Source organism: Diabrotica virgifera, chromosome 1 (assembly GCF_917563875.1).
Source record: "Diabrotica virgifera virgifera chromosome 1, PGI_DIABVI_V3a".
Taxonomy (NCBI): domain Eukaryota; kingdom Metazoa; phylum Arthropoda; class Insecta; order Coleoptera; family Chrysomelidae; genus Diabrotica; species Diabrotica virgifera.
Window position 1 is genome coordinate 313870718 of NC_065443.1, and position 15112 is coordinate 313885829.

Below are 15112 nucleotides of genomic sequence, written 5' to 3' on the forward strand. Positions count from 1 at the left end.
TGAATATTTCACATTGAATTATTCTATTTGGAATTTTTCGAATATGAACCTATTTTTCATTAGCTATAACTCTGCTTTTTCTAGGTATAGAGACATAATATATACACCGTTTTTTCACTTTTATATAGGATATAGTTTAAGAATATTGTTTTCAATAGTAATACCACTAGTGATTCAATTTTCGCGATAAGTCTGTCGATTTACTTCTAAACGAAACTGAGTTGCTTGAAAACACCACGAGTCCGTAGGACGAGTGGTGTTTTCTTTAAGCAACTCAGTTGAGTTTAGAAATAAAAGACAGACTTATAAGATAAATTAAATCACGAGTGGTATTTTATTAGACTATTTCACGAACAAAGTGATAGGTCAAAAATTCAGTAGAATGAGAGAAAGGAATTTAATAATAATACATTTGATCTAGGTAACCCAAATCTACCCATTTTTTGAATAATTCACAATTAGTCATAATCATGAAATATTTATTATAACTATAAATAATTTGTTATAATTATTTTTTACCTATAACAATAAATAGTTGAAGGCCCAGTCTTTTAGAATGAATGCTAGTCTTTCGTTGTTATTTTCTGCATCTAATTTGTAGTTGCGATCCACACAGAACATCATAAATTGTCTCCATATATAAGATTTAGATTTTCTTGTGTTACTCGGTATATTTTCTTCAATGTTTTGGTTTATAACTTCGTTTGAAGTACCACCGAAACGACTCACTTTAACGTATACAGCTACAATAATTTTTTTGGCAAACGTCAAACTTTGCTTTGCGATCGGTATCCATGGTTACGTCGTTGAAAACACGAAGCTGATAGACCAATCAGAATTGAAAGACAGTTGGTGTTTTCAGTAGTAATTGCACAAGAGCTCTAAAATTCTATATTAATTTTAGAGTTCGAGTGCAATTTGTTGCGATTATTTCATGAATAAAACTGTTCAAAACCAAAATTTTATTGTAATTTATGTATGTAAGTACCAATTAGTGAAATTAAACACACAGTTGTTATAAATATGTATTTGACGGTTGAAAGTCATCACTTTAATAATTTTTAAAACATTTGTCATTAATGTCACTGAATGTATTTTTTCGTAGCAACGAAGGGCATCTGACGTAATATGCTTAACGACGGGAGATTATCAAAAATTATCACCTTAATTTGCATGTCTGTAGCTTTTTATTGATCAGAATCTCCTATGAATGAAATAATCGCGATAACACAAGCTGTCTTTGGTTTGTGATTGGTCAGAATATGTGAAAATTTTAAGATGAGTGAAATAGTCGACAAAATGCCTACGTTTTGAGTAATTTGCGAAATACCGTCTAAAAACGTGGTTATTTTGTTGAAAAATGAACATATTCACTTGCAAATAACTCGAAAAGTATTGATTTGGTGAAAAATCTCTATAGAACAAAAGTTGCTTAAAAATAATTAGTTTATCTATTTCGGGACTTATCTTGGACATATATTTTTTCACCCCCGACATGGGGTGAAAGTCACCCCAAGGGCAAAAGCACACATGAGAACCATATCATTTTTTTCTTTGACATGTTAGCTATGCGTATGCCAAATTACATGTCACTCCAAGCGGTTCTTTAAAATTTAGAGCAAAAACCGTGAAAGAATGTACTATAAATAAAAAATACCGATATTTAGTCCAGACCTGTCCGCTGTCGGGTAGAAAGTTCAGGTGTAATTGAATGTCACAAAAAGCTTAGCGGAGACGCAAAATAAAAGAATTTCTCTCGGAGCAGAGAACACAAAAGCGTGATGTTTTCCGCTTCTAATTATATTAATAATAAGTCAATGATGTCGTTTGGTCTTAATGGTGGTTCACCTACAAAACGCTTACGAAACTATTGTCCCCAAGAGAGATATTTGTTCTCTTTGTAATCGGTAAAAATTTCTAATTTCTACAGGGTGTTTTATATATTACTGACTTTAATTATTTTTAACAACACGAGGTTTAAATTTCTGGAGATTTCAATAATATTCAGATGCAAAAGATTCGATGACAAGGATAAGTTGGAATATATTATATAATAAGGATTTCCATAGTTTTCACTGTATTCCTTCACTCAACTGTCCTCTCCAGTTCTTTTTGTTTGCCAGTTCCCTGCCTGCAGATTTTTTCTTTCCATTGGTTCGTACTCTTCATCTCTAAAAGATCTTCGGGGTTTTTCTCTTTTCCTTCTTCCTATCGGGCCACTCTGTTATTCTATTTATTAAATGATTGTGGTCTGCGCTTCGGACATGTCAGTATCAGATTCATTTCTTCTGTTCAATGTAGTCTATTGTATCTGAGTTCATTCCTATTCTTTTCTTAATTTCTATGTTATTTGTTCCATCTCTTCTCACTACTCTACAGCTTCTCATTAGGAATTTTATATCTGTTGCTCTTCTTTTTGTTTTTATGCTGATGTTCTTATCTCACAGTACCGGGTTCAATTTTCGTATGCAGTTGTAGTCTATTTTTTACATCTTATTTCGTTATTCCTTTGTTTGATATTATGAAACCTAAATACTTGTACTTGTGTGTTTCTTTTATGTTTACCTTCGTCTATTTCCAGCTGTTTTATTTCTGTGTTCTATGTTGGTAGGTATTCAGTTTTCTTTAGGTTTATTTCCATCCTATTCTTTGTATATTCCTGCTCCAGTTTTCTCATCATAAACCTGAGGCCATCGTCGTCTTGTGCGATTACTATTTGGTAGTCAGCAAAAATTTGGTGTATATAAGTTGAAATAAACAACATAAACTGTTTAGGGGCTGTCCCGTAATCGTACGGTATCAGGGTCGTAGGTAGGCAGGCAATCATAGCTCAAATACATATAACAATATTTTATTTTTTCTTTTATACAAAAAATATCTAAACAAAAAGATACTTATAAGGTACTCTAATAGCTATTCCATTAAATATAAACGAGCAGATTTTCAAGACAGCTGTAGTTATGGCTGGGTTCACTTCCTTTACTACAATTTGCCATTCTCTATTCACTGTCTCGTGCGTTACTTTTGCTAAAAAATGTAAAATAAATTAGGATTTAAAATGACCCTAGCAATAAATATATTCTATTGATTTTATTCTAGGCCTGGATTCCGCGTGCTAAAAAAAAGTTGATTAAGAGAAAGCTGAAAATTTGTTAATAGCTTAACGGTGTCTAGTCGGACAAACTTTGATATACGGGAACACTGTAACAGAGGAAGTTTTAATTGTGGAACAGGTTACAGGTTTCGAACGACAGACTACGAAAGTACTGTTACCCTTTCATTAAACTCTCATGCAAAAATCAGACTGCTATTTATCACCAACATAATTCCTGTCATTTGAAATGTTCTACGTGTCGGACTAATTAAAACGCCCAATATATTTGTCGGACAAAATTTTTTTCATATATTATATAAAGTTTGCTATTCAATAAACTTAAAAACAATCTGCTAGTTTTCACAATCATAAACTTGTCAGGATGACACGTTCCACGGTTAAAATCATGTTCCACAATTAAAACTTCCCCTGTTCCAGTGTTCCCATACATCAAAGTTGGTCCGACTAGACATCGTTTAGCTATTAACAAATTTTCAGCTTGGTATTAATTAACTTTTTTGTTACGCGGGATCTAGACCCAGTCCCGGATTAAGAATCTTGAGGCCCCTAGGCAACCCAAGCTAGGAGACCCCTTAAGAAATTTTGGTCTTTTCCTTCCAAATCCTCGGATAACCCCTCCATCGCCGAGCGGTATTACTTTGATATATTGGTGGACATTTTGTACTTAAATTTTTGTTCCATTTTGTAAAACGTGTTACTTGAAAAAATAAAACAAACAAATAGTCAAGAAACTATTATATAAATATTATATAGTCGAAACGTTAATAAAATTATTTTTTTCATTTTAATTGTGGCTTATTTCCCATATAAATAATTAACTATTATATAATTTTGCAATAAAAAATTAATTTAGTTTTTTTTTGTTGTAGTTATCAATAAACGAACGATTCATTTTAAAGTATAATATGTAATACACTATAATATTTTTTTCTAATAATGAAAAAAAAGGTCGTAGAAAGAGCATAGTATTCCACTCACATGTAATGGCTATTACTCACTCTGATGAATAACGACAATCGCCTTCGGCTCGTGTCGCAAACTTCATCATCGTGAGTAATACCCATCATTACATGCTCGTTGTTATTACATAATTATGTAATAATAAATAATTATGGATTAAATTTAGTTTCAGTTTTCAAAGCCTTATAAATTAATTAAATTATTATAAAGTAACTTTTCTGAGTTTCATAGAAACAAAACTACCTACCTACTTAAAATATCTTCAACTTCCAAATTTTCGAGCACATCTTTCTCAATAGACATAATTGAGGGAAATGCGGCAATGCGAGTCTATTTTGTGCCACTGTTGAATGGTGACAGTTTTTAATAATTTTCATGTTTAAAACTGACCGTTCGCCTGTTGCATTGGCATTTGTAATCATTAGCGTAAGGTAAATCTTACAAGCACTAACAAATTTCGAAACTTCGATTCGAATTTGTTCTCATAAATAACCCAAAAAAGACTATGAAGCAGGAATAAATTGTTTTCGCTACGGAAAAGTCCTGGAACTGCAGTAGTTCATCTTAAATTTCCGGTCCAACATCATAAGTTTAGTTTTCATGTATTTTTTAAGCACGGTCCTTTATTTGAGTAGGTATCACTCAGTTTTGGAAAAACACACAAAACACCAAATACTGAGTTACTGACTCGTACGCTGTTAACTAACGACTCAGCTCAATAATTAGCTTATCCAAAATTGTTAGATTCATTTCGACTTAAACTTTTCTCCACCCTGTAAAAAAACTTCATTGAAATAAGCATCATCAAAATGTAGTTTTCTTGCTTGCGTTTGTTTACTCTCGTCGGATAATAATTGAGAGTATTGTAGATCGCAGACCTGCCCGTAGTAAGCAAAATTATCTCTTTGGAATTTTAAGAACTCCAAAAGGTATTTTAGAAGCTGAACTACAGTTTCAAGTTCAGTCTCTTCTCTCTGTAATGATTTACTGACAGCATTGATGAGTTATGAGTGTTTCTCTTTTGATATTTCTTTCAACAAACAGCCTTATTAGCACAAGCCTCATTAACTGTTTCAGCTTTCTGATTATTGTCTTCAGCAAGAGTATGCAGAATGCAGAGCAGATTTGCACGCATTGTAACCTTTAGACAAAGCTCTTGTTGCATCAGCCCTTGCAGTCCATCCAGTTCTGCTTGTTCTTTACGAACAAGGTTTAGATCGTGGCGAATGGGATCGCCTAGTTAAGTTTCATTTACGAATTTGATCGTAGCTTCCCAACGGTGGATACAGGCTGAAAAAAATTTGTACACGACTGAATAAATCCAAAATACGATATTGCTCTAACGGATCCAACGCAACTTTTAGCAGCATTTACTCCAATTAAAGCGAGTGTACGGCACAAAAAATGAAAATTTCAAGTTTGTTAATCTTAGAAAATGGGCCTGGAGGCGTATTTACGTTTCCGTGTTCATTTCAAGCCCGGGTAGTTTTGAAATCGGCACGTAAACGGCGGAGCATATCTGCTTTCAAACACGTGTGCATTTCAAGACGTTTAATTTTGAAATGCGCATTGGTTTGTAAAAGAACTTCGCGCCTAAAATTATCACAAATACGTGTTAAGTTGTAACATTATTTTATTTTATTTGAACTGTTTATCACAAATAGCTCCTATCTGCAGAATAACAAATTATCATTCATTGGATCTGTGGAAATAAAACAATTTTGCTACCAAAGTTACCTTCTTTTTTTCTTTATAATTTTTCAAAAAACTCAAAGTAGTGCCAAAATATCCTGTCAAAATAAACTATTACGATACGTATACATTATGTAGTAATGCACTACAATATAGGTACTAAAAGTGTTATGTATTATTGTGTATCAATTTGGCAATCAAAGATAGAATAAAAATTTAATTTTTTTTAATATAACGCGGGCACATAAATTTGATACACCCTATATATTGATTTGTAAATATTTATTAGAAGTTGGTTTTCACGCAAGGTGGTTTCTCCTTAATGAAGTTTTCCATGAAGAATTAAAAACATTTTTGTAAATAAAAAGTGAAGTGAAAGTTATTTAGGATTATTATTTTAAACCGATTGTTTATTACGGGAAAGGTAGAAGCCATAGGTAATTAGTTCTTAGAAAATTAAGGTAAAGAGAGTTTGGAATTTTAAACTCTTTTGTTTAACCCCGAGTAAAATTTGTAGAATTTCCCGAAAGTAATTATTATGATGGTAGGAATATTTTTGAAAGTATGAGTGGTTTTTTTGAATGAAAAAAAGAGTGGGGAAGAAGAAATGTCTCGGATTGGTTTGGCAATTTGGAATGGGAAGGAGAGAAGGTTGAATTTTCAGACAGTTTGGGTCTCAGGAGATTGTTGTGTTACCGACAGCCGAGAGGAGCAGTCATAAGTTTTCGTGAGTAGTTCAGAAGCAAGTACTAGTGTTTTGTTTTGATAGTGAGAGTAGCGGAAAAGTGGAACGAGAGACAAATCAAATCGAGAAGAAATACCTCTTTGATTCTGTAAAGTCCAAGAGAGTAAGTTACAAGAATTATTATTATTAAAATTATTTAATATTTTAGGAGATTATTGTTGAGAGAAAGAGAGGAGAGAGTTTTGGATTTTATTGAACGAGTACTGGCAAAAAGAGGCCTGGCTTGTGTTTTGGAGAAATAGTTGCTGCTATCCTGCTAGATTGTTTGCTGAGAACGGAGAGGGCTTTGATTGGTAGCCTAACATAATCAACAAGGAGGAGCTGTTTGGGTCAAGAGGAGACATCATTGTGTGTGAATCAAAAAGGTCAGTCCATAACCTATATGATAGATTTTCTTTATAATCAGAAGTTAAATTTTTTTACGTAAAAGCATATGCATTTAAGATTCCAACATTTCAAAAATTTAATAGGAAGTATAAGTAATTTGCGAATACCAAATTTGTTTGTTTAGCTTGTTTTTTATTAAGGGTATCAAGAACAAAGCGATAAATAAAAAGTATACATTTTTATATTCGATAAATATTTGTTTGAATTAGATTAATTTATATGGTAAAAGTTTCACTTGGACAGTTATGCCCACAGGATTTATTTGATAAATTTATAGAGCATTGCTTTTGATAATAAAGGTATTTGTATGTGTTTATTTATGATTTTTCTATTTATTTCCTTTTCCTATTTTATCCCGATAAGGATCAACTAAGAGATACTGAAGCCACGAGAAAGGATAAGTATAACCTAAGGGAATTTAATTAAATTTTTTTTGACAAAAAGGCACCCTGAGATTTTTTCTTAATATTTTTATGTATGATTTGCGTTAATTAAATAATTGATCAAATAAATAATAATTAATATAAAAGTAATAGAAAGCAGATCATAACAGTATATTAAAAACATATTTTAGTTACAGCTAAACAATTATTGTTCAGAAAACATATTTTTAGCTATTTTTAAAGCTATTTTTAAGGAAGCAATATCAGAGGAAGAACAGGGTATATCAATAAACGGAAAATTCTTGAAAAACATAAGATTTGCAGACTACACCGCTATTTTTGCAGACAGTTTAGAAGCACTGCAACGAGTAGTACCTAAATAGATTACATGAAGTCAGTATAAAATATGGACTACGAATGAACGTTAAGAAAACCAAGTTCATGATTAATTATAAGCAACATACAATAGGAAGGCTAGATATCGAGGGAAAACAAGTAGAAAGAGTGAATAACTACAAATATCTGGGAACCTGGGTAACAGAAAACAACGACCAAGGTAGAAAAATCAGGACACGAATCGAAATTGCAAGAAAAGCATTTATAAAAATGAAAAAAATGTTTGTTAATCGAGACCTTTCTCTGGAGGTGATAATAAGAGCCTTAACATGCTACCTGTTCTCGACTTTTTTGTATGGAATGGAAAGATGGACACTGAAAGTAGACAACATAAAGAAGTTGGAAGCATTTGAGATATGGTACAATAGAAGGATTTTGAAAATACCATGGATCCAACGAGTTACGAATGCACCTTAAATAATTGACTTAAACTTAAATACACAACACGACCCTCAAAGCTAAGTTGATAAACAGCACGTGCAACGAATAATAGACCTATTAAGGTCGCGTCATATTATAATGCACGTCGCGTTTTCGGCACGTAGCGTTTGCAGACCGTCAATCGGACTGCCCATTCACATTATCATACATAGAACGTTTACGTTGGTTTCAGTTTGGTGTGGTGCAGATGTGTTTATTGTCACAACACATGTTTACATGACAAATTGCCTCGAAAACTACTTTTTAAATTAGACCGGGCAGTATCGTCGCCCCGGCTAGCGAAATTATTCCGATTCGATATTTTTAAACAAACTTACTCAAAAAGAAGTCCTTATAACATATCCACAGGGTGCCGGGCGGTACCGTGGTCGAAAAATTGTTTAAACATTTTTTTTAAACAAATTCACAAAAATATTTTTTTCATTTCGAGCAATATATTTTTAGATAAACTGGGTCATTCTGGGCAAAAAAGGTCTCTTGTCATTTTTCTCTAAAATTGATTGTTGTCGAGTTACATGCGATTAAAAATTTGAAAAATGCGAAAAGGCCATTTTCAAGGCTTAATAACTCGATTAAAAGTATTATTATGAATTTCAATAAGTGACCAAATCAAGTTTCAAACCCCTTCTTCAAGGTCCCAAAGAGATTTTTGTCATTATTTTACTACAAAGCTGTTATTTTTAGTTATTAACAATTAGCGCTATAGTCCAACTTTATCGTCGCCCCCGTTAGCGAAACTATTTCGATTAGATGTTTTTGCACAAACTTACTCAAAAAGAGTCCTTATAACAAACACATCCACAGGGTGCCGGGCGGTGCCGTTGTCAAAAAATAGTTTTAACAATTCTTATTAAACAAATTCACAAAAATAATTTTTTCATTACGAACGATTTTTTTTAGATAATTTGGGTTATTCTTAGAAAAAAACATATCTTGCAAAAATGCGGAAATGGCCATATAACTCGACAACAATCAATTTTAGAGAAAAATCACAAGAGACCTTTTTTGCCCAGAATAACTCAAATTATTATTAATTTGGGTTTAATTAAATTATTAATAAAAAATTATTTTTGTGAATTTGTTTAACAAAAATTGTTTAAACAATTTTTAGACCACGGCACCGCCCGGAACCCTTTTGATGTGTTATAAGGACCTCTTTTTGAGTAAGTTTGTGCAAAAAATCTAATTTCGCTAACGGGGGCGACGATACAGTTGGACTATAGCGGTAATTGTTAATAGTTAAAAATAACAGCTTTGTAATAAAATAATGACAAAAATCTCTTCAGGACCTTGAAGAAGTTGTTTGAAACTTGATTTGGTCACTTATTGAAATTCATAATAATAATTTTTAATCGAGTTATTAAGCCTTGATTTTTCGCAATTTTAGAGAAAAATGACAAGAAACCTTTTTTGCTCAGAATTACCCAAATTATCTAAAAAAAATATTGCTCGAATGAAAAAATATTTTTGTGAATTTGTTTAAAAAAGATTGTTTAAACAATTTTTCGACCACGGCACCGCCTGGCACCCTGTGGATATGTTATAAGAACCTCTCTTTGAGTAAATTTGTGCAAAAAATCGAATAGGAATAATTTCGCTAGCGAGGGCGACGATACTGACCGGTCTAAATACTCGGTATCAAATTCAAAGAAATACCTACATAAACAACAAGGGGAAAACGACCTGTATCTGTCAACATCCGAAAAATATTGTTTTCGAATGAACCGAACGCAGACGTAACGTGTCTTATACGCTACGTTACGTGGCTTATACGTACAATATGAATGGTTCAATTTAAAAACCATTAAATTATATTTTTCGCAAACGAAACGCTACGTGACGAAAACGCGACGTGCATTATAATATGATGCGACCTATTAGTTCTATGCACTTGTTTGTAGAATTCCAACGCCACATGTTTCGGTACAAACCCGTGCACATTACGGGGGTTGGCGCTTTCAAATCAACACCTTTTTGGAACTAGATATGTATCACTGTTTCGGTGTCCGTTTCAAAACCGCAATGTCTTGAAATGAACACGCAAAGGAAATACGCAGCCTGGAGACCATTGTATTTGCCCGACATGTAGCAAAAGGCATGAGTAATGAAGAAGAGGGTAGCGAGTGGGCGCTGACTCATTTGTTGCTCTTGCTCTTACTACTTTTCTAAGAAACTGTGCAGACTGATAGGCAGTACTGTTCCTTGTAATGTAATTTTATACGTCCACCATAACTTTTATGGTATTGCGAATATTTGAATTTTTCAATATAATAATAATAATTATGTTTTCATTTTGGGCCCTGCGAGGCTCCTAGGCAACTGCCTACTTTGCCTATTGGTTAATCCGGCACTGTCTAGGCCTATTCGCTTATGAGGCATTTTAAAGAAGACCTGAACAAGGGATAATAGCCCATTTCATAATGTGACGTGCGTGTGCGCAACCGAAATGTTGAAACCATACAGATCGTTCCAAACCCTTTTTTCAGTGCGTCAAAGATTATCGAATTCTCTCTAACGCATTACAGTTAGAAGTGACCACGTTAGTTACAGGGTGTTTTATCAATTTTGTTCATTTCTTTCTGGATCCATAACTTTAGAACCACCTTCTATATTTTTTTGTATATTTGGTGAACATGTGTCTCATTTAGAACTCTACTACCAACCCAACTACTAATCACAAGAAAAATCCAGGTTCGTATTAACAAAAAGTATAAATTCATTGTGACCTTAAAACAACATCCTGTATATTGAAATTTTCAAAATCCTTTTTCATATGTGCAAAAGGATTTCTCAGTTTTTTGTGCTCTTTTCAAATGTGTAAATAGATTTTGAAAATTTTAATATACAGGGTGTTGCTTCTAGGTCAAAATTCCTTTATATTTTTTTGCTAATCTGGACCTGGATTTTTCTTGTTATTACTAAGTGCGTCGTTTCAATGTAGTAAAAAATATGTATTGACTATTTTTAAAATGAGTATTTATACAGTCCAAAAAATGAAAGAATACCCATGAACGATCACATCAATCACTTATTTTGTAAAAATCTATAAACATTCTCAATTTCTTTGCAAAACGAAAATGCAGCAGCTGCATAATACTCTGGTTAAATCGGAGAGTGCAGGAAGAGTCTATACCGGTTTCGAAGATCTTTTTCCCCTCATCAGTAAACCTATATCCTCTTCTCTCCGCTTTAACCACTTACCATAGCTTGGGCCTTCCCGAATTGCAAAGAAAGATCTCTAATAAATTTTGTCATTTAGTTACATAAATAAATTATTTAAAAATGAAAAAATGACTTGTTATTTGAGGAAGGTAGAAAAATCATATGTATAACATGGGAGTAAAGTGCCTTTTCCTCCCTTGAATGATTACTGCCCTCCGCTCGGGAGGAAAAGTAGCACTTTCCTCCCTTGTTATACAAATAGCTATTTTTAATAGATATATTTTGTTTGTTCTTTTGTTTATACTTTGTTTTTCATTAAATTTTTTTTAGACATAGGTATTGCTGGCTTTTTCTTTTCACTTACAGTTTGTCTAATTATTTTTTTTCCAATTTTATAATTTTATTAGTTATCACAAAGGAAATTTAGAAGGGAAGGAATGCTACTTTGCCGAAGGTTCATCTCAGCTAGATTTTGTAACATGGGAATATTGTATTTGAGTTTATTCCCATTCTTTTCTTAATTTCTATGTTATTTATTCTATCTTTTCTTGTTACTCTGCAGCTTCTCATTAGGAATTCCATCTCTTTTGCTCTTATTTTGTTTTTGGTTTTCATATTTATTGCCCAATTTTGAAACCCATAAGTGAGGATACTTCTTGTTGTGGTATTATACACTCTTATTTTTGTTTTTATGCTGACGTTCTTAACCCACAGTCACAGCACCTGGTTCAATTTTAGTATGCATTCCCTTGTTTGTCCTAGTTTATTTTTTTTTATCTTCTTCAGTTGTTCCTTTGTTTGATATTATGAAACCTAAATATTTGTATTTGTCTGTTCCTTTGGTTTGTTTACCTTCGTCTATTTCCAGCTATTTTATTTCTGTAGTTGGGTATTCAGTTTCAATTAAGTTTATTTCCATCCCATTCTTTGTATATTCCTGTTCCAGTTTTCTCATCATAAAACTGAGGCCATCGTCGTCTTGTGCGATTACTATTTGGTCGTCAGGGTATATAGATATTCGTTCATTACTGGTATACCCATTCCTTCGAAATTTATTTTAGATGGTTTCAGGGGTTTTTCCAGGAATACTTTGAACAGGGTAGGGGATGTGGAGCAGCCCTGTAGTAGTCGTGTAGTAGTAATAATACCATTGAAGCTAAAATTTGACAAGTAAAAAGCATTCTAGAGAAATTACTAGGTATATTTAACAACAAATAAAAAAATTAATTTTAAGCCAAAAATAACCACTTATAAGGTACCCTTGCAGCTATAGAATTAACTAGAAGACCAGCAATACTTTTAACAGCTGCTTTAATGCCTGGACCCATTTCTTCAAATATGGCTCTCCACTCGGCGTTAGCGACTTCGTGGGTAGATTTAGCTAAAAAGAATCAAAACCGTTTTATTTTATTTCCTACTTTTACTTCAGTGTTATAAAGATATTCTAGAGAGAAGAAGTATGATGCAAAGAGAAAAGTGAAAAAAGCTGAACTAATAACTAAATGTAGACAAAATGTGACGAATGATAATGTTGTGTGTAAAGACATCGATAAAGGAAAATAAACTAGTGATTGAAAGAATTATAACATGAATTTTATCTGAAGAAAAATATGTTATTTAGGATTTATAGAAAGTTTGAATTAGGATGTACAATTATTAGTTTATCCTCGAGATTCAAAGACATCACTCCCAACAAAACCCAAATTACACTCTGCTTATATATTGAGAGGCAAAATTAATAAAAAAATAAATAACCCCATAGGCCAGCAAAAATCCGGTAATGTAAGCTATAGAGATCTTGGTGGAGGATCAAATGTCCATGCTTCATGAGAAAATAGTATTTTGCGAATGAAGCGTAGATTTTGATTACATAAATCTTGCATTATTATTTCGTAAAACTGCATGCAGCGAGCTGAATCGTCCTCATTGATGCCCTGGACCAGCGATTCTCAAACTTTTTTTTACACGTACCACTTACATAAATTCTGCGTCAATCGCGTACCACCTATTAAAAAATTAGATAATAACGTTTACTAATTTTGGCAAAAATGTATTTATTTAAAAAAGAGCATTATAAATGTTACAAAATAAAACTTAAGAGTCTAACCCAGTACAAAACTTCAGTGAGAAGGATGGTTCTGCATAGCTACAACAAGTGAATCGATATCAGGATCAATTGTGCTTAGTTTCATTCGTAAATTTGGATCAAGATTAAGCCTACTGCGAAATTTATTTTTCACTTGTAGCATAGCAGAAAATCCAGTTTCACACAGGTAGGTCGTCGTAAAAGGAAGTAAAAATAACAATGCTTTTTCTGATAAGGCTGGATATTCATTTTTAATATTTAGCCAGAATTCAGCTAATTCTAATTTTGAAAACTCTATTTTCAAGCCCCCATCACAAGATAGTTCTATTAAAGACTCTTTTTCATCCTGTTTTAATGTTTCAGGAATGCTATCCAAAATAAATGGTTGTCGTATCCAAAGAAACTGAGCATAGTCTTCGTCAAAATATTCTTTAAAACTATCAATTAGCATTTGACAATGCTGTTTTATGTTAAAAATAAGATCATCTTTAATCTTTATTTCATGTTCAACCACAAAATTTTCTAAATTGGTAAACGATTGCAAGTCTTTGTTTGAAGCACTATTTTTCATCATATAACATTTCTTGATAAAAGAATTTATTTTGTCGTTTACAGAAAATCGATTATGTGATTTACCTTGTAAGCTTAAGTTTAGGTCATTTAATCGATTAAATATATCTGTTAAGTAAGCTAGTGTTGTGAGCCACAATTCATCTAATAACCGATCACGCAGTTCAAAATTGGTTTCCATTAAAAACACATGTACTTCAGAACGCAACTCGAATAATCTGTTCAACATTTTTCCTTTTGATAGCCATCTTATCTCTGTGTGTAGCAATAACTGAATATGATCACTCCCCATTTCAGAGCATAGTTTTGAAAATAAACGCGAGTTTAAGGCTCGAGATTTTATGAAATTGACTATCTGAACGGCTTCATGGAGAACATGTTTAAATTCATCGGGCATTCGCTTTGCTACCAAAGCTTCTCTGTGGATACTACAATGGGTAAAAGCACAATTTTCTGCAACCAGTTTTACTTTGGCAGTTACACCTCCGTATTTTCCTGTCATGGCTCGGGCACCATCCGAACAGAAACCAACGCATTGTTTCCAGTCTAGTCCATTTTCCACAAAAAAATCATTGATTTTCTTAAATATTTCATCGGCAGCAGTTCGTTCCGTTAAAGCCTCACAAAATAAGTATTCTTCTTCGATTTTGGTTTGAAATATATATCGCACATAAACCATAAGCTGAGCATAGTTTGTTACATCTGTGCTCTCATCCAGTTGTATTGCAAAGAAAATACTATTTTTTATCCGGTTTATCAATTTTTCTTTAACATTTAATGCCATTATTTCAATCCTACGACGTACGGTATCATTGGATAATGGTATAATATTAAGCTGTTTACCTGAATTCTCCCCAAAAATACACGTTACCATATCTTGTGCGGCAGGCAGAACTAGTTCTTCACCGATTGTATGAGCTTTTCCACACTTCGCAATTCTTAAACTCACGAGGAACGATGCCTCTACTGCTTTTTGGTTGCTGCCAGTGAAATTCGACATTAATTTTTTTGTGCCTCTCATCTCCGTTAACTTCCGAACGAAGTAATCCTTAGGTTTATTTTCCAACACTGAATGTTTTGTATTGAAGTGGCGTTTTAATAGCGAAGGTTTCATACACTGGTTAGAAAGAATTTCCGAACAGATTACACATTGGGGCCTTGGCTCATCATTTATA

At 32.9% G+C, this 15112-nt stretch overlaps 1 protein-coding gene across 2 annotated transcripts in view; it reads right to left on the reverse strand.

Annotated features, from left to right (window-relative positions):
- Positions 1-2862: 2862 nt before the first annotated feature.
- LOC126886344 (circadian clock-controlled protein daywake-like) overlaps positions 2863-15112 on the reverse strand; it is a 90040-nt gene continuing 77790 nt past the window's right edge. Inside the window, exon 5 of one of the 2 annotated variants that reach the window (XM_050653241.1) lies at positions 2863-3027. In XM_050653241.1, coding sequence (XP_050509198.1) covers positions 2879-3027 — 149 coding nt within the window. In that variant the 3' untranslated portion in view covers positions 2863-2878. Of the gene's footprint in view, positions 3028-12461; positions 12663-15112 lie in introns of those variants that run through there. The other variant, XM_050653225.1, reaches the window with a different exon arrangement.